The sequence below is a fragment of the Podarcis melisellensis genome (genome assembly GCF_964234715.1).
Source record: "Podarcis melisellensis genome assembly, chromosome: 9".
Lineage (NCBI taxonomy): Eukaryota > Metazoa > Chordata > Lepidosauria > Squamata > Lacertidae > Podarcis > Podarcis melisellensis.
In genome coordinates this window covers 36885811-36906581 of record NC_138541.1, presented here as the reverse complement: position 1 = coordinate 36906581, position 20771 = coordinate 36885811, and the positions used below count along the sequence as shown (strand labels likewise).

General features: G+C 40.7%; 1 protein-coding gene across 4 annotated transcripts in view; it reads left to right on the top strand.

The window, feature by feature from the left end:
- SLC10A7 (solute carrier family 10 member 7) overlaps window positions 1-20759 on the top strand; it is a 126595-nt gene extending 105836 nt beyond the window's left edge. For 2 of the 4 annotated variants that reach the window (XM_081926167.1, XM_081926166.1), the window contains 3 exons: window positions 14377-14522; window positions 16571-16764; window positions 17075-20759. In XM_081926167.1, coding sequence (XP_081782293.1) covers window positions 14377-14522; window positions 16571-16741 — 317 coding nt within the window. In that variant the 3' untranslated portion in view covers window positions 16742-16764; window positions 17075-20759. The remainder of the gene's footprint in view (window positions 1-14376; window positions 14523-16570; window positions 16765-17074) is intronic. The other 2 variants (XM_081926169.1, XM_081926168.1) reach the window with 1 other exon arrangement.
- The last annotated feature ends 12 nt before the right edge of the window (window positions 20760-20771 follow it).

The following is a 20771-nucleotide window of genomic DNA, read 5'->3' as shown; positions in this document are numbered from 1 at the left end:
AAATGAACTTATAAAGAAGGAAGGGTAGAGAACTATCAGCAAGACAAAGGGGTCTGTATCGATATGCTATGAAAAGGGGTGAACATTTACAACAAGCACCAGATTTTCTATTCAAGAGAGACTACGGAGGAACACTTGTGAGTTTCCACTTTCCAAAGCAAAAGCAATTAGTATGCTTTGTAGCAATAATGATAAAGCAGTTGTTGTTGTTGGCCTCCATCTTGTCTTGAGAGATGAGTGCACCTCCAGGAGTGAAGTCAAACTGCGTTAGCAGCTCTAAAGTGACGCCCCCAGGGCGCAAGCCTGCCCATCATGTAAGGAGGTCCTGGGCTGCCCAAACGACAAGGACACCAACCCCTTTTCGGCCTCACTGATGTGATCCAAAGGAAAGGAAAGCAATACATTTGGCACCAGTTCAGATGCAGGAGTTGCCAGAAGGAGGGCAGATGCAAAGGACAAGCCTTTTCAGTGGTGATGCCAGTATGTCTGAATGGCCTTCCTGGGAAGACCCAACAACCTCATTTCTTCCCCTTTTGAGACAGGGTCTGAAAAGGTGTTGTTGTTGTTTTTGGATGGACTTTTAATAATGTTGAAGTATCCTTTAAGTTGATTTGGTTTTAATATTGAATCCCCCCGCCCCTCTGTTGCAGATTTTTAAACTTGTGCCCAGGATCCCTGTATGCTGTCTTGGGTGCAGATACTATAGAAAATATATAAGTTTTATTTTTAAGAGATCTTGTCCATGAACAGCAAAAGTCTTGCACCAGCTAAGTGATTTGAGTTTTTACCTCACTGGAAGTATCAGCTGATCAAGTGGTTATGCTAGCTAAAACCTCTATTGCAGAGTAAGAGACAGAAGAGGTGAATGTCTGCCATTGTCTTTAGACGCCATTATGGGCAGAGAACTCCTGAATAAGCATGCGGTTACTGGCATAAGATGGATTGCACCAGCAGCTTCTCTACAAATTTCCTTGTTTAATTACATTTTTTAAGAGAAGTGAAAATAGAAGAAAGTAATAGGAGAAAGAATGAGGAAAGAGAAGAGAAGAAGAAAGATGGATTCTGGTGGCTAAGAAATAAAAGTGGGTCCCTTGGTTGCCAGCTGGGGTTTATTGTTGATCTGAAAAAGGTAGATTGCTGTGTTACAAATTTCCTAAGTACTGTACTCTGATCTAAAATTCTCTATATTTAGAAAAGTAATTTTTTGTCATAGAATTTACCAGAGGTCCTAGTCAGGAAGCTTTGGAATAATTGTGAAAGTATGTTTAATCTGCCAGTTTTTTAGAGCTGATTTGTTTGTGGTGTGTTTTCTGAGGTTTCAGGGGACGCAATGGGACAAGATGCTGTAGTTCGGGGGGGGGGGGGTATAAATGGAATCTCTGGATTGAGGCCCCTGACAACATGGGAGTGATGCTTTGTCTAAAGTCACATTGTTCTGGGATAGTAATTAAGTTAATCTACTATCATCTGTTCCCAAGGCCAGATCTTTCTACCCAGGAAACCAACAAGACTTTTGCTGCCGACTTCATAACGAATGACAACTTGTGTGTTGTGGTGTTCCACTGTAATTTACCTGAACAGATTTAGGAGAGAAGCAAGATTCTGTTTTTAACACTTGTGTTTGAATATTTAAGGGCACCAGTGAACTTCAGGGCCTTCTTTTAAGTCCTCTGTGAGGATGTTTTTATCTGCCTTCAAAACTCCAGCACCACTAAGCAAACAAGAGCACTTAGGGGCCTCCTGCAACAAAAGCCATTTCACTTGGAGCTTAAACTGATTTTTCACATTCTGGCATGTGAAGCCTCCACAGGGTGCCTTGCGTCCATTCCCTGGGGAGTGCAGCATAGCACCAGCAGAGGAGGAGGAAAGATGACAGCTTTGAAGCCTTAGAAGTGGTAATAAGAGAAGCATGAGAAGACTCTTGTAAGGCACTTCTCCCACACCGTATTATGAAACCAACTAATTCCCACATGCGGCATGCTCAGGAGGCCATCTGCCACTTCCTCTGCTTGGATCCATGAAGAAGCTCTCACTCAACACTGAGACAAGCACAGTTCCCTCCCATATGTTGGGTTTCCTTCTGTAGACAGAACAGTTGATGTACCTGCATTTCCTCAAGGCACAGGGTGCATAGGTTGAATTTGTATGGATCAAAACACATGCACACACAAAAAAACATACAGTCCTCTTACATTGCTCCTTGGTATATTTCATCTAATAACATCAGCTTTGATAGAAACTGAACTCCGCTCATTCTTTTTAACAAGAATGCATAATTTCTGCCGTGACATCACTTTTATTTGTATTTTGTTTAACTAGATAATTAGGGATATAAAATCTCACTAGTGAAGATAAATGTGGCACCTGAGAATTCCCTCAGGCATATTTGCTCTCATTTTGTTCTTTCTCTCCCTGCCTCTTTGGAACATGCATGCCTAGTACATGCAAGCACATGAAACACAAGACATTTGATGCATGGCTTTTATTAGTGTATTTGCCATTGATTGATTAGTGCTTAGTATTAGTACTTCTTCTATTGATTGATTGCAGATGAAGTGACTATTTGACCTTTAATTATAAGCTTGGCTATTGAAAATGACATTGAGCTATGGCTTCACATAATCCATCTGGAAACCCTGACATGATGTCATTCCCTGGGGTTAATTCTGCGGGAGAAGGGAGGCCTAGAGGAAGTACCGCAACTATCAGGATGGTTCATCTAGAACAATACTGCAGGCTTTGTTGCCTGCAGTTGATGTGCAGCCCCAGCGCTTTGGAGAAGTTAATTTGCTTATACTATAGAGATGAAACTGCCTGCTACAAGTTGCCAGTTCACAATGAGTACAGCAGATTACCCAGAAATTCAGAGGATGGAAAACCCATTTTAAAGCTACCATTCATTACAGTGTTCGGACCTGCAGTGTATAAATACTAGAAATAATGGCATGGTTACATGGTTATTTGTGTATTTAGCTTTTTAAAAATAATTGAAATAGGTGAGACTTGCAAGTGTTTAACTAATGCTGGATTGTACCCAAACATTTTAGTTTTAATACCAGGAATAATCATGGTTCTCATGTTGAATATATATGATCAGCAAAATATCAATAAGTATCATGTTATGAGCTTTGCCTGAGCTTTCTGATTTGGCTAATAGAACAGCCTAATGTGTCTGAAGAATTGCAAAGAGGTTTTTCTCCTAGCGTGGATTTAAGGAGCTTCCTTATATGAATAGACAATAAGATTATATTACTTCGCACAGATTAAATGGAGTTGGTTGTTGTAGTCTCTGAAACACTTGCAATTTTATCTTTATTAAATCATGGCCTAATTTGAGGATAGGCATGGTGAATAACCCATTCTTTTACAGAAACCTAGAGTGGGTATCAAAGAGGTCTCCCTACCTCTCCAAGTGTGAAATCACTGTTGTTCCAACTTGTCAACTTTCTCAGCACCGTGTTGTTCTGTGCTTATGCTAACACTAGTCAGGATCACACATCTTTTTATTGCTGTCCTCACTTTACTTGCTCCTTGTCTAGTGCAAAGAGGGAAGAAAAGTTAGCTCGTCATTCCGGTTAGATGCATTCCAGCTAGATGCTGGCTGGTCTGTGTGCACAATCAATCCAAGCTTGTTGCTCTGGGCAGTAGTTTTAGGGGTATCACTGAAGCAGTGGGTGATTAGATTGGGATGCCCCCTCCCAGATCCCTTGCAGTCTTCCAAAGGATAACCGGGGTACAGCTTTACTCCAGGAGTAAAGCTTGTCTTCGCAAACTAGTATTTCTTAGCTTGCTGGATTAATCACTGTTATAGGTGCTACAACAGTATACAGCTAAAAGCAGCGAATGAAGTGAGGGAAAATTTAAGAGTAAATAGTAAAGAGAAATGGTTATATGGGAGACTGACTTTATGTGAGTAAACTGTGTGATATTGGACACATTAATTAATTGCCTCCCCCCACCTATGAACATATGGGATGATACCTCCTAATTGGCGGAATCTGTTATTTATTTGACCTGGAATGTAGGCTCTCTGGATTAAACCTTTGACGTGGGCAGGAACGCCATCACCAGAGTGCCTCCCTGATGTTCTCAATTCATCTCTGCAGTCTGCTTGTAGTAGATTTTGAATTAATATTTAGAAAGCTTGCCTGCAGCAATACTAAAATGTGCATCAGAGAACAACAGTTGTTTACTGTGTTTGAACTGAAGAATCTCACCCAGGAGATCACATTCACTTGAAGTTTACATCTCTCAATCTCAACTTGCAAAAGGGGGATCAATGAATAACAATTGTCATTTCAGAATTGCACCTCTCCAATTATTTATTTGGTTGTGTGTCTTCCCAGATATACATTTAATTGGATCAGACACTAAAAACCAGATTGCAGCTTTTCAATGACAGCAGCAAGTTCATGCCTCTTTATAAATATATCTCTCTTCTTTAAAATCTCATATCCAGATGTAAAACGATAATGACACAGGAGACCATATTACTGTCTCTCTCACCCAAAGTGCAGTTAAAGTTAATTTATCTACTTTAAAAAATGGCATTATACCTAGCAGATTATTGACAGGTCACCCACGAGGAAATCCCAGTTTGCTCATGATTCAACATTCCTTTATCCCAAACTGGTGTGGGCTACAGATGTCTCCTACACACAGGCTTTAAAATGTTGAAGATGTTTGAAAGAAGAAGAAGAAGAAGAATTTGGATTTGATATCCCGCCTTTCACTCCCTTTAAGGAGTCTCAAAGCGGCTAACATTCTCCTTTCCCTTCCTCCCCCACAACAAACACTCTGTGGGGTGAGTGGGGCTGAGAGACTTCAAAGAAGTGTAACTGGCCCAAGGTCAGCATCATTTCTGTGTAGTGCAGGCGGATCAGGTGGGAAGCCATCCCACTGCACTGCAGGTGGACCTAAACACGCGCACACACGCTTCTTTTCAACGGACACCACTTTCCTTTTTCACCAATTCTGAGTGTTGTTTCTGTTCAAGTACAGTACTTGGAACCCAAGTTCTTGAAAGAGCACCTTCACCAGTACTTGGCAGTGTACTCTGAGGAAACTCTACAGAGTGTCATCAACCATTTTGGCCAAGCCTGCAGGGAGTTCAGCCTTACCATAAGCCTGATGAAAACCAACATCCAGGGTCTGGATGTTGCCAGCACTCTATCCATCAGCATTGGTGACCACATACTTGAGGTGGTAGACAATTTTGTCTGCCTGGGTTCTACCATAACCAGCAACGTCTCCATTAACACTGAGCTGGGCAAACATACTGGCAAGGCAGACAAGGCTTGTGTGTTGAGTACACCACTTTAAGGAAGTGAATCATGGGCAACTTAAAACCAGCAGGAGCAATGCCTTTCACATGTGCTGTATCAGGAAGATTTGGGGTATGGCATGGCAGGACAGAGACTCAAAGAAAGATATGCTCTTTCAAGCCCACATTCCCACATTTTTGTACACCTGTTTCAGTGGCATCTACACTGGCTTGGTCATGTCCACAGAACGCAAGATGGAAGGATCCCCAAGGATGTACTCTACAAGGAAGTGGCTTCAGGCACCAGTCCCATTTGCAGACCAACTCTGTGTTACAAAGATGTCTGCAAACAAGACATGAAGGCTGGCAACATCAACCCTGCCATGTGGGAATCCTTTGCAGACAATTGCATTGCCTGGAGACAAACAGTCAAGTTGTGTATCCACAGCAATGACCAGAGGAGGAATGACTGCTGGGAGGAGTGCAGAGAGAAGAAACGCCATGGTGCATCTGTAGCAGCACAACCGGATGCCTTCAGCTGCTCCAGCTGCAACAAAACATGTCTCTCCTGTATCAGTCTCTACAGCCACAGCAGGCACTGTAATTCTCTCAACAGATTGGCTTCACTTCCAAAGGCGCACTCCTCCATTGTCTCCCAAGACAGATGGATGCCAAAACTCTGAAATTCCGGTGATGTATATAGGATGACTGCAGAGCTATACCACAGCAAATGGCTTCTGTTCTGGATTGCAACTGGAGTAAGGATCCCCCTCCCCCCCCCAAAAAAAACCCCCAACCAAGGCTGATTGATTCACCAACATTCATTTATTCTTTTTTGAGCTTGTTTGTTGTCCGGTGACATATATGTGAATGCATCTTTCCCTAAAGTCTCACATATGGTCTAAAACCTTAACTCATTTAAAAAAAGAAAATGCCTGATACGTTCTGATTTTTATCTATATTGTGTTGCCAAACAGGAAGGATTCTAAGCATTCAAATTAAATAACAATGTAAAACCATTTGGAACATTTATGATATTTGTAACATAAGATATATAATCAATTGATAAGCAGTTGGGATGAATTTTTATTTTCTGTGTAACTGATGTAAAAGTTTGCCTTTCATCTCATTTTATTTCTTGAGCTACCTCAAATTGTGTAAAATTACTGAAATAAACATATTACTGGAGATAAAAGTTTTAAGGGTGTATAACTCAATCCCATAGAAGTTTTGTTGGGGAGTGAGAGTTGTATCTCATGAGGAGGAAACCGATGGTGTTTTAGTTCTCTGTTTCTAAGATGTATATTTTCTGTGTACTGTCATTTAACCATATAGTATTTGAATTCATGTCTTATTCTATATATACCAACTGAGATCTTCAGTCGCTAACATAATGGTTCAAACAGCTGGAAAGTTTGGTTGTTAGCAATGAAGCCAGAGCTGTGCTTGTGTAAGAAATGAGGGCACTGCCTGTGTGCACAGTCACTTAATATTAACTAAGGCAGTCACCATCTGAGTGGTACTAAACCACGATAAGCTACCACTCATAGCACATGTACTGTTGTCCCATTTTATGGCCCACACAACTTTTAAAATCAATCTCGTCGTGACTTGATTCATTTTTTAATTCTCTGTTAACTAATTGCTACTACAACACAGTCAGACAGGTGTAGGTGTTTTTGAATCTGAGGCTGGCATCTTCAGATGTTGGCATTAAATGTTTCATCGTTAGCATCTGGAGAGAGTGCTCAGACCATCCATTAAACATCATTTCCAAGCTGTGCAAAGCCACTGGAAAAAAACAAGGAATAGATCGAACACTTGTATCCTTTTCATATTTTCATTTACTTTAAAAGAAAACAGCACCAAGAAGTGCTAAACTTTCCCCTCTTTCTACTGCGTTTCTTTCCTTTTTCCTTTTATATTGAGCATCCTTTTTGTGGCAATGTGAACATTGTGAACCAGTGACCTGAACCTATTGTTAGTGAGAAACACGCTTAGGACAATGTACATCTTTCCCTTGTTTTCCCCAAGTGTTATGAAGGCCTTGCAGTTAATCTGGGATTCAGAATCATTACTTCCTATAGAGAGTCTTTCTATGCACACGATACTATCAAGTTTCTCATGCAAAAACTTTGAGAAGGAAGATCAGCAAAATAAAAAGAAAAGCTATTTCTTTCACTCTTTCATTTTCAGAAAAGCATTTCTTCCCTAACAGAAAAAGAAAACAAAATAAACTTAACAAGGAAATTTTCTTTCATACAAAAAGCCATGGGGAAGGAAAAGGTGATTGTCTTTCAACCAGTAGGAAAAAAATATATTTAGGGATGGGTGGGTGTGTAATCACCGGCCTCCTCACCGCCACCGCCTCTTGCCATTTTTTCTGGCTCTCACAAAATCCCACTGATTTTAATGGTGGTGACAAAAAGAAAACGAACTTAATAGTAAACACAGCTCTGCTTTAATCAACTTGGTCCAGCCCTAGTGCCTTGATGACAGTTTAAAACCCCTCCTCCTTTCTCATCAGATTTACCATTTGATGGGCAGGGAGGGGTGAAAACCCTCTTCCTCAGATGATCTGCTCAGACAATGTGAGGCAGAGAGCTGTGTAACTCTGTATGTGAGTCCTCTGCCTTGCACTTGGATTTGTTCTGCATGTGTATGGGGTACGTGTGAGTGCACACAAGTGTGAGTGTGGGCGGCACTCACTTTTAGCCACATCTGCTACTGGCATTCAGCCCCTAGAGGGTTGGCCAAAGGTGAATCGTGCTCTCTGGCAAACAAAAAACAAAAGGAAACCACACACACCCCGCTCTGAATCCCAGGCTTCATGTTCTTCACAGTATACTCAGCCTCTGTCTTTCACTAGAGTTCTATCTCAGGACAGCAACAAACCTTTGTTGAAACTTGGATTTCTTCCAACAATAGTATTCTCCCATGTTGTCTTTTCCCTGTCCACTCTACGTTTAAGGAAACTTGTTTGTTTCCTTGTCTGTTGCACATTTTCCCCAGTCTCACTCTGCATCAGCCACTAGTGGCTAAAGCAAAAAATTCAATGTGATGACATCAGGACATGGGAGCCTGATCCTGTTTTCATATACTTCTTTCTCCTAATGTGTAGTTCCAAAGAAAGAGTTTCAGAATTGCCATTACATTCTGTCATTAAATATTAGGGTGGGGGTATTTTTTTTATCCTTAATGGAAGTGTTTCATGCTTCCCCGCCCCCCTCCATACTGTTCCAGAGGTGGTTTTCGTGTTGGTGTCTTTCTGTATTGATTTTTGAAATTAATTGTACTGAGGAAATATTTATATTACGGCTTTCGAAAAACAAAAGTTCTCCTTTTGCATAGATCCATCAGGACGTTTGTGGCCTAAATAATCCTAGTTGACTCTGATTTCTCACAAACACTTCAATGAAACACCATCATATAAGGCAGTTTATGCCGCATTGATGGATGGCTACCTTCCAGCCATCAACAAATTCTCTCATTAATACTTACTGATCTATTGATGGGTTTTGATGCAGTCACCCATAAATGTACACTAGTGGCTAGTATTGATGGAAATACACTTAGGGGACTGTGTTGCTTTTTGAGACACCCCAGATTATAGAGAGATTGTTAATAGTGCCTCTGTAAATGCACATTCCCACAGTTCAACTTTGCCTAGCTGCCTGGGATGAATCATAAGGCAAAGTAGACTCAAATGTCAATTACATAGACAAATTACCGTATTTTTCGCTCTATAACACGCACCAGACCATAACACGCACGTAGTTTTTAGAGGAGGAAAACAAGAAAAAAAATATTCTAAACGAAATAGTGGATATATGATTTTTGTGGTGCATGCTGTGGCCACAGACATGTGATCTGACAGTGAGTTTGGAGTAGCCCAATGCAAAAATCCTGAGGATCCATGTGGATCCATGCTTTGTAACCACAGAGGAGGGAAGGAAGGGGAACCATGGATCCTCTGCTCACGACTGCAGCAGATGCCCCCCGCCACCCGCAGGCATTCGCTCCATAACACGCACAGACATTTCCCCTTACTTTCTAGGAGGGAAAAAGTGAGTGTTATGGTGCAAAAAATACGGTATTTCGTCTGAGGGTGTTTTCACAGACACACTTCAGTCTGTAACATAACTAAGCTGTAGCATGACCCAGAAAGAGCAGCATGGCTTTTTATCCTCAACCATTGTAGTTAGTGTGGCCATCATTGTGGGATCCACTCTATAGCACTTAGACTAGCCTTCCCCAATCTGGTGCCTGCCAGATACTTTGGATCACAACTCCCATTGGCCAGCATGACCAGTGGTCAGGAATGATGAGGCTGGTTGTCCAGCAACATCTGGAGAGCATCTCATTGGCTACCCCTTCAGGGAAAGGGAATGCAAAAGACTTGTGCTTTTTTAGAAGACACTACATTGAACTTCTTCCTTTTCATTCCTCCTCAGTTTGATCCCAGTGTTAAGTGTGTGTGAAACAAATTGGTTAGTGCCGCCAAATAACTTCTAATTTTTGTTTGGAGTTCCAGTTTTCTAAAAGGCTTGTGGTTCACTACAATCATGTGTAAGTCTCTATAAACAAGTGACACTTTTTACTGCTATGAAGCCTAGATTGTGCAGGAAAGGGTTGTTTTTCTTTTTCTGTGCCCGCAGCAATATTATTTCTAAGTGGGGTAAGGGTCACAGGCTATTGTACAGAAGGATTTTTCTCCCTCAGTACATCTGTGTTACATGAACGCACCTTATATTTTTCTGTAATACCCAATCTGTAAGTAAAATATCTCTGTAAAATGTGTATCTGAAGAAGTGTGCATGCACACGAAAGCTCATACCAAGAACTAACTTAGTTGGTCTTTAAGGTGCTACTGGAAAGAATTTTTTTTGTTTTGACTATGGCAGACCAACACGGCTATCTATCTGTAACTAAAATATCTCTGTGTACTTACATGTGTACATAAATGATTGGATGTGTGAGAGACTTCTAAAATGAATTGTTGGTTTGGATCTGCATAGGGAAAAGAAATCTAAATGCTGGACTAAGAAAGAGCAACATCTAGCAAATTTGGGGGATGCGTGACTTGTGTTGAAGGATAACTAATATTTCTGTAGTAACAAAGAGAAGTTCTCTCAAATCATAGCAGTGCCAAGCAGCAAGTGACAAATGCTACTCTGAGGAAAGCACAGAGATTCAAGGAGCATAAAATAAACATATTAAAATGGGGGGTGGGAGACCTGAGCTCCCGCTCTTACTTTTTTATCCTTTCCATCCTGGGTATAGGATAAAAGAAAACTCTTGGTTCCTTGTTAAAGAAAAAAAAAGCTCTTACTTGAAGTTCTTGCTTGGCAGATGTCAGTTGAAAGCTCAGCGAAGGAATAGGCTGCAATGTCAAACTCTGTTGGGTAATTTTAGACAAATGTGTCATGTGTGACATGGAAATATGGCGTGCTGTACATTAGTGATTTCCCAAGTGTTTGGATCAGGTAGTAATGTGCTGAGAAAGTGCTCTTTATCTATCCTCGCTGTGTACTTGTACAGCAGAGGGGGAAATGCTTTTGGTAGAAATTACTTTAGTCAGAAAAAAAGAATCCATTTACAATATGTGCCTGCTAACATCTTTCAGACAATGCATTGTATTAAAAAGGCATTTTTGATTAATGTTTTATAAACATTTTTCAGCATGACAGCTTAAAGTCCCTGTAAAATTGTAAATGCGTGCAGAGTGCTCACTTCCATAAAGTCAAATGCCATCTCCTGAAGCTTGCATGGATCCTGTCAACCATGGTGACACAGAATCAGTACCTTGGAGCATTAAAATTTATTTGCTTCATTTCTGTGGTTGCAGTGATAGCGGGATAGAAAGAGAGTCATATTTAAATTTATGTGGAAATACTTTCCTATCCTGCAAGTTTTTTAAAAAATACTGTGTGTGTGTGTGTGTGTGTGTGTGTGTGTGTAGTGGCTGTGAAAATGTGAAGTACAAATGCCGTATTTCAGGGAGGGGGTTGTTTAAATGTAAAAGATTCACAATCATTAAGAGGCAAGAGACTAAGGAAAGTATGAAGTTACATGCTACCACCATAGGGGTAGACCCTCCTGCTTGAGTTGACTACTAGTTTGAGGAGTAGCCCTGCTTGCTTTGGGGTTAGCCTGTGATATTGGAGGGGAATTCGGATGCTGCACATATAGGAAATTTGCTTTTTCATAGAGCGACAGGGGCCTAAAGACTTATCAGGGCTGTTCTTAAATACCGTATTTTTTGCACCACAACACTCACTTTTTTCCTCCTAGAAAGTAAGGGGAAATGTCTGTGTGTGTTATGGAGGAAATGCCTACGGGTGGCATGCTTACGGATTTTCCTCCTCTAAAAACTACGTGCGTATTATGGTTGGGTGCGTGTTATAGAGCGAAAAATACGGTACTTTGTGTACTGTGTCTCAGTACATAAGTACTCAGACCCTAGGAGACAGAACAGTGTCTTGTTATGGTAATTAAAATATGGCCTCAGGAGGAGGGGATGGGCCAAAGAAGCAAAATAGGGAAAGGCAGGCTATCCCTTATGATAATGTAAGAGTAGAAAGCTGTATCTTATTTACTAAGGGATGGAAGGTACTCTTGGAAAATTGTTTCTTTCCATCTTCTCTCTCTTTCCATTAGAGCAATTTTGTGCTTCATGACTTGTGGTCCTACGTTCTGTATTGCTTTGATCATTCAAGAGACCAGATTGCTCCAGTTCATTTTTGTGTTTCCTAACCATGAGAGTGTCCTATGGACATAGGAAGTCCTATCCTTGGAGAGTGAGACCTGTATTTGGAGGTCTCCTCCCTATTGTCAGAGAAACTTCCACAGCCCTTTCCATACCAATATCAGATTTCCACTGTTGGTAGGACCAAACCATGGGAGATTTGGGTACATGCTGGGTGTGAACCTGAGAAATGGCTGTATCCAAAGGACCCAACACCTCAGTCCCCTTACATGCCCCCAAACAAGGTGATGAACTCAGTCCACCCTGGAGACCCTTTGATTTGCCTCCCAGTGTTTTCAGTAGTTAAGAAAAAATCATGGGAGAGGAGTGGACGAGCTCTCCTCCATTTTGCCAGCAAGAGCCCAGCAGGGTTCTGGGTTGGTTGGTCCACTATCTGTATCACTTCAAGCAATCCGACAAAGTGGTATTCCAGACATGCCTTACATAGTAAAGCATCAGGAGACTTCCAATGATGAGAGAAGGCACAAAAGGCCCAGGACTCAAGTCCTCTGGCTCACTCCCTAGCAATGCTCCTGACCTGGGAGTAAAACCCACTGAACATGGAACAAGGAAATGGATAAGAGTTTCAATGCCCTAGTGTGGAAACAGTCTTGGTTTCATCCCCCTCCTGATTTCACTTTCAGAAATTGGCAGGATGGGTGGAGGGATGGGAGGGTAGTAGCAAAGTTCCTGGCAGGATCCTGAATTTTGGTTCTCATTTGTTTCCTTCGGGTCCATGAACAGCAGGAGTAAAATTGTTAACACTTGTTTTCCATTCCTTACAAATCAGGTTTGAATAATAATTTCAAATGTTTCCCCTTTAAAAAAACAACAGACTGAAAGCAGCCATCAAACACAGGAACTGGTGCATCTATGGGAAGACTAATGTAACAATGTGAACCATTTTTCTGAAATTCGCTTTTTAAAAAGCTGTGCTTAACTTTTTGAACATTTTAGAAAAGTAGCTGGATTTGATATGTTTTTAAATATATATATTTGTGTGTGTCGAGATGCTGCACAACTTTATACTAAAGAGATCTAATGTTGGTGTTCCTATCGTATTCCATTACATCAGAATTTATGTACTATAAGTGATGAAAGAAACTGGAGTGGACAGATGAAAATAAAGATAACCAAATCCTTTTAAGCATAGCACCTTTTGTTCTTTGCTACCCATCTTAAAGATTTAAATTTCTCAGCAGTTCTTTGCTATTTTTGTTATAGTGGCACCTGCTCCTGTCACTGTCGTTTGAATCACTGCTCCTGTTCCATAGTTACATTAACAAACGCTGTGGACTGAAATATCCAAGAGTGGCCTGGGATTTACAATAGGCTTTGTTTCCTTGTTTGTAATGTTGTTCAAAGAATCCAGCATCCCTTCTCAGACAAAAGACCAAAAATCAAACAAGCGTGCACATCCTCATGTAGTTTCTTTTCTTCATTCAAAACTTTGTAGGATTTAATGGCACGACATTGGGCTTGATTTCCAAAAGGGTTTTGGGCCACAATCCTTTACCCACATACCCAGGAGTAAGCCCTATTCAACTCTATGGGACTTGCCTCTTGAGTAGACATTGTGCTGTTATAACTCTGTAATGTTTGTTTGTTGCTTGCTTGCTTGCTTGCTTGCTTGCTTGCTTGCTTGCTTGCTTGCTTGCTTTCTAACATTCCTGTAACTGTATTACACACACTTTCTAACATTCCGGGAATACTTTATAGCAATAATATGCAACCTGGAGGCCTCTTATAGACCCAACCACCCCAGTTCAAGGCACTGCTAGGTAAACAATCAGTCATTCCTTTTGATGCACCAGTTGTCTGAAATGTCCTGGGCAAAGCGGTAAGGATTCCTTTTCCATTCCAAGGTGCAAATGTTCCCCTTTCACTGCAAAGAGAACATATTTGTTTGTGAAAAAGAGAGTAGGCTCAGCGACAGTGAGGGATATCATAAATGGGGGAGAAGGTAAGCAATTTGGCATTGAGATAAAGGAAAGCAAGAGGGTGGGGGAATCTAGGTCACCCCCCAATATTTTGTACAGTTGGCCTCTAGCAGGTTAGAAATTTGCATTCAGCCTCTGGCTGAGAGAATGCCGCTTTCGAACGGAGGGGAGATTTGTTCTTGGAGTCTCTCCAGCATTCTGTCTCGTTCCTTTTTGCCAAAAGGAAAAGGGGCTTTTCTTCACTGCAGAATTAGTTTTTCTGCCTCCTACTACATCTGTGTCTTCTGAACTATCTTTTTTCGTTTGTTTTCTTTTTTGAAATCTTAGTGAAATGTTACAAAAAGTATAATGCTTTCCTGTGATCCCCGGCAAAGAAAATACATCAATCAAAGCAGTCCTAAATTTAGCTGTCTTTCTGTCCACAGGAATACCAATGCTGAAGATAGTATTTGAAGGCTACGAACACCTATCCTTAATCTCAGTCCCTTTACTTATCTATCACCCGGCTCAGATTCTCCTCGGTAGCGTGTTGGTACCAACAATAAAGTCTTGGATGATTTCTAGACAAAAGGTAAGGAATTGTGGCCAGAAGCACAGTTCATTATGATAGATCTAGGGAGAGAGAGAGATAAGATTAGAGAACTTTTGTGTCCATTGCTGTTCAGGTGCTGGCAGAGCCACTCCATGATCATACCAATCTGCAGGCAAGGAGATTAGGCTGGGCTGAATGTGTGCTTTGTGTGGACTTCTGGCAATCATTTTGCACGGAAAAAGCACATCAGTAAATAGGACCTGCAGGCATACCCAGAGATGCTCACTGCATCTGAAGCACCGTACCACATTTTGTCCTTGTACAATTGCTTTGGTGAGGTTCTCTGTACAATAAAGTATCTGCTCATCCTTCCTAGATATCATAAACATTGAAGGAAAAACATTTAGAAAATTCCAAAGACAGGAAATTGCGACTCTTTCTTTCTTTCTTTCTTTCTTTCTTTCTTTCTTTCTTTCTTTCTTTCTTTCTTTCTTTCTTATGTGTGCCCAGTAAAGTCTTAAAAGGCCCTGTTGTGGGTGGTTTTATTTCCCCCAAATCTAGTAGGGCATTTGCCTTTTTCATCCAAGATGCATCCAAAGTCAGGTCTCTCTTTTTGTTAGTTTTAATTAACCAGGCTATATTGCTTGACAGATTTATTTTGATCATTTGCCATTTTGCCATACCACTGTTCTTCTTCTGGTCTTGTAGGTTATTTTTCCAAGAATATTATTCTAATTACATGACAATATTATTATTTTTGTAAATCAGGGAAGTTCATTCTTGGTTCAGTAGCAATAATTACAATAGATTTTGATGTTGTGCCTGGATAATGGTCTCCTGCTTTGAAAGTAAACATGTCAACTTCACCTTGATGTTTATTTTCTATCAACTCCTTGGCTTCACTTTGGCATTTCTTTCCTGGTGGAAAACTGTTATCCAGTCATTGTACTCAGCTCTACAGTGACATCCTTCCTTAATTATGATACCAACATTTGATTTCTTCATGAAGTAGAATTTAAATATTTAGAGGTTCGTCAACAAGAGGGCGTTTCTATTCCGGCAAGTAGTACCGTAGAAGCCTCCACACACCAAAGATCTCATTTTCCCAAACAATGATGCAAATATATGTGTCTTCATTCGTAATGTATTGAATACAATTAACCCTAATTCTCAAATTTAAGAAACAAATAGTGCACTTTTTATGAGAGCATTGTGGACTGTGTTCGATCTGTTTTGGTAATGCTTTCTCAATAACCTGTCTTGCTGTTTTTTAAAGATGTTTAAATATAAGACGAATACCCATATCATGGTTCACAAGCTGTTGGGAACTTTTCAGCACCCAGTAAATGAGTTTTAACATTGAAGGAACCTGACAACAACACTCACGTTACATATATGTGCACATAATTTACATGAGTGCAATTTCTCATATGATTTTTTTAAAAAAAAGAAAACAGACCAACAAACACTGGAATTAGGCCTGAAACTGGGTCAACCAAATATGGAGAGCTACTGAGACCTTTCAGTACTGTCAGAACTACTACGGTACCAGATCTCACTACTATAAAGCCAACAGGAGTCTTATCGCAAGGCATTTGACAGTGCCAGAGGCTTCTTCAAGAAAGGGGCAGCAAAGCAATGCAACACACAGTTAAACCATGGAATTCACTCCGATAAGAGGCAGTGAGGGCTCCCAGCTTTGGAAAAGGATTTAGGAGAAGGTGGCTTATCAGTGGCTACTAGCCTTGATGGCTGTGCTTGGAACTCCATGGTCATAGGCAGTAATGCTTCTGAATACCAGCTGCTGGAAGCCACAAGAAGGTAGAGTGCTCTTGTGCTCAGGTCCTGCTTGCAGGTTTTCCACGGGCATCTGGATGGCTACTGTGAGAACAGAATGCTGGACTAGATGTTGTTCCAGCAGGCTCTTCTTAAGTTCTTATGCTCTTCTTTTCTAAGTGTCCAAACAGGAACTCTGTGGCCTGCCTTGAATGCCCAATGCTGCCATCTTTCTCCTCTAGGAAATGCAATGGTGCCACTCTAAAGTTTTCTTAACAGGAAAGGATAACCTAGGATTTTTTCTCTCCCAGGAAATCTGCAACAGATGGCTTCTTAAAAGTTACCACCCTTCATCGTCCGCATTTTATCAGATGTGTGATTCCAGTTCCTTGTCTTTAGGAATTGCCAGGAGTGAGAGAGAAGTAGGGTTTGCTGCCAGTCAGTTTCAGAGAAATAAGAAAGTGTCATGTCTCCAGGTGTGAGGGAGAGAGAAAAGGAAGAAACGGTATGTTATAGCCCATCGTGAGGTGACTTGTAGAAAAAAGCTAGAGTCTTTTTGATCTTTGCTAATCCCAGAAGAAAGAATTATTGCATAAGGTGGAGGAGAAGAAAACTAGCAAGATAGTGGGGAAACACCCCTTGTAATTTAGCAGCACAAGACACTCAGGGAAGAGTTGGCCAGAGACACCAGCATCTCTCCCTCCTGCTCTAGGAAACCTATCACCAGTTTATTTCAAGTACATTGGGTTGTTTAACTTTGCTGCTGCTGCTTCTTTCAATGCAAACAAACTGATGCTGTGTTTTACTGCTTGCAGGCACTGAAATTAACAAAGCAGCCCAAGATGCCAGTGAAAGTTTAACAGTGGAAGAGATCCAATGAATGTATATATGTACTATTTTGTACATACACAGAGACAATTCAGAAGATGGGCATATGTGAATGTTGCTTCGGCATTTATTTTATTTTTATAGATACTTATATATACATATATATATTTAAAATACCTACTGAAGTGCCTTAAAATATATTTGACAAAAGCATTGATTCCAAAATCACATGGCTGCTTGGTGTAAGAGGTTGCACTAAAGTTTGGGGTCATTTGAATTTTTCCCCCCCTTTATTGAGTGAATAGTTCAGACAATGAGAGACGGGAGCTTCCATCCTCACACCTTCTCAGAGGAAGTGGGCACAAGCCGCCAAGTGTTTCTTACTCTCACGTAAGCTCCACTGAACTGAATGAAGTCAGAACGAGAGCCGTGCTCTGCAGATTCTACTCACCATTCACGTGCATATATGCTAATCCCAGGCCAAAAGAAACCAGGGGCAAGCAACACTCTTCTGGCTGACAACAGGAAAGCAATTTCTGAAGTTCTAGTCAAGATTAACTTGAATTTCTGTATGATTCCGTAACCCTCCCTGCTCCTATGATTATGACATGCCTTTTTCTTCTAAGTTTGTGTACACTCAGCATGGGGCCATCCATTGGAGAGAAACGGAGAAGCATAAATTATTTGCATTTGTTGACACAGTTGTCTAGACATTCCTTCAAAGCTAATGGTTTCTCAAGGCAATTCTCTGCATTCCATTTTTATGATTTTATGGCATTGTATATCTTAAATGCATCGTGAGCATCTTCAAAGAGAAGGCCCGGTGCTTATGGTTTAAGGGAAGATCTGTGATCTACACGTGCAGCTAGGAGGGTTTTTATCAGTAACATTAGTATTATTGGTGTTAACCCAAACTGAGCTAAAAGATCCCCCCTCTTTTCCCCAAATTCAGTACACCATACCCCACAGCGACAGAAGAATATCCGATGCTAATATTCTCTTTACTGTCGCTTTCAGAGTGGTGTTCTTTGCAGCAAACGCAAGCTAGTAAAAATGAAAACCTAATTCTGTAATTAGATATTTCCCACAGAAAGCATATATTTGTGTACTCTTTAAATGTTTGAAAGCACTGGTATAAAAGGGGGGATATTTCTGGTCAATTTGGCTGCTGCAGCTTAAGTGATATTTTTTTTTTAAGATTAAATATGTTGAGTTTTCTTTACACTTCATAAAAGAGTCCAGTATACTAATGATATACACCTACCTGGCAGTAAGTCCTTCATTGGAATTTACTTCCATTCCTAATAGGAATTTACATAGGATTGCATTGCTAGTAAGCAGTGTACCTTATTCATGTCAGTTGCCTTTAGGCTAAGTCAGGCTTCCTCAACCTTGGCCCTCCAGATGTTTTGAGACTACAATTCCCATTATCCCTGACCACTGGTCCTGCTAGCTAGGGATCATGGGAGTTGTAGGCCAAAAACATCTGGAGGGCCGAGGTTGAGGAAGCCTGGGCTAAGAGGTAGTCAACCTTTTTATACCTACCACCCACTAATGCATCTTTCTCGATGGTAAAATTTCCTTACCTCCCACCAGTGCTCAATGGAAGGAGGATTCAGCTTGTGCTGTACTACCCTCTACCGCCCACCTAGAATCCTGAAACACCCACTAGTGGGCAGTAGGGACCAGGTTGACAACCCCAGGGCTAAGCAGTGATCTGAGAGACAGATAATGCCATTACACCCTCGTGAGCTTGGTAATCATGTGGCCCCAACCAGGAGATCCTCATGGACCTGGTAGCTTGCACCGCAACCCTGTCCACAAGGGCTTCCTGTTCATAGCCCATTCCACTGAAGTATGTGAAGAAGCCTGCTTCCGCAAGAATGTATGTGTGCATTCAACCGCATACGGAATTGTGGGAATGAAAATGTTGTTTCTGACCTCTGTACATTACGGTGGAAAGAAAGGGCAGGTTCTTAGGGAATGTCATTCAGTTTCAATATTATTGACCTGGCTTGTGCAACAATGTGAGCCAAATTGGGTTAGCAAGAACATGCAACCATGTGGGCTCCCATAGAGGAGCTCGCAGGTATTTTGATCCTCCTTAGTCCTTGTTAATGCTGTGCCTACCTAAGCCAAGGTTTGGCTTTGTGTGTTGTCTGAACCAGGACTCACGGTTACGCTCTTCCCCTCATTAACTACAATCTGCAGTTTGGTTTACCATGTTGTGCGAACCTTATTAACTGCACACACAAACTGTTTGAAATACATTCCTCTCCCTATACCCCAAGACTTGATAATGCATTATTCATCTTGGGATTAACAGTCCTACCCAGATAATTGTATTTGGTGCCAAGCTGAGTTGCCTTATTATGTTGTCAACAATCTATATCAATCTGTATAAAATGACTTCCTTGTTGCTTAGGTCAAAATGTGTTTATTGATAGGCCACTTTTCGGAAATGAAGTTACCACTTCTGAATGACAGAGGTGCAAAAGATCTAAGTGCCCATTAATAAGAATTAAGGTCAGTGAAATTGAGCATAGAAGCTACTGCATTTTGCCAATTAGATAGCCTCAATCATGTTTATTTGCATATGGGTCAGAATTATAAAATGGTAACATATCAGATATGTTTCTAAGAAGACAGCCTGTATAGGTATTCCCCAAACTCATCACAAGCTAGATTCTCAGTTAAGTGGATCAGATATATGTATTTTTACACACAAATTACAAATTCACCTCGTATACATCTTGATTCAGTTGTCTAAAAATACAGGGAGCCAAAACGCCAGAAAAAGAACAGATAACATGTTTTTCTTTTTGTTTTGACAAATCCTTTCTTGGGCCTCCAAAATACAGGTTATCTTAAGTCCACAATCTTGGCCATAAGCTGAGGAAGAAAATGAGACCCTGAGTTTTGTGGCTGACTGTTCCAAAACTGGATGCAATATCGTGTGAATTTCTCTCGTGAGCAACCCCCATGAAAATGAGGAGATGCACCACAGTGCAAGGTTTGCTCTTATGCAAATCCAATTCATTTTGATGCCTCTTGCAAATGAAATATTCCTGGCTGTTTCTTCCACCACTGTTAAACTCACAGCCAACTAACTCTTCTGTCTTATCATTTGAGTCATGTCTGCTCTTAAACAGTCGCTACACTGCTACTCATCCAACAGATCTACCTCAAATTACTACAGTATCATCAGTTCATGACTTTTAACTATGAAAATTTGTCATGGCAATTTCATTGATATTACACTGTATTTAAGGCTTCCAGGGAAAGGCACTTCTGGCTATAATTGTTTATGGCTTTGAACAGCCTAAATGGTGTTATGTTTCTTCCTCATTTTACACAAGTGAATGTTGGGTGGATTGTTCTTAAAGGAACATAAAGCAAAACTGAATTACATCCTTTAAGTCCATACTTAGTAGAACTTAATTATTCATATCCAAAATGTTACATTATGTTTAAAGACTGTTAAGATGTTCATTTCATGCCTTCAGTTGTAAGAGGAGCTCATTGGGTGTTAGTTTGGAAAGAGGCAAACGGATAGGTCTGCAGTTTATTTTTGTAACTTGGGTTCTTTTTTCTGCCTGGGTAAAGCTTTTGGTTTGTTTCTTTTTAAAGTCTATATGAACACTTTTTAAAAATAAAAATAACTGATAAAAATGTTTCTCTCTC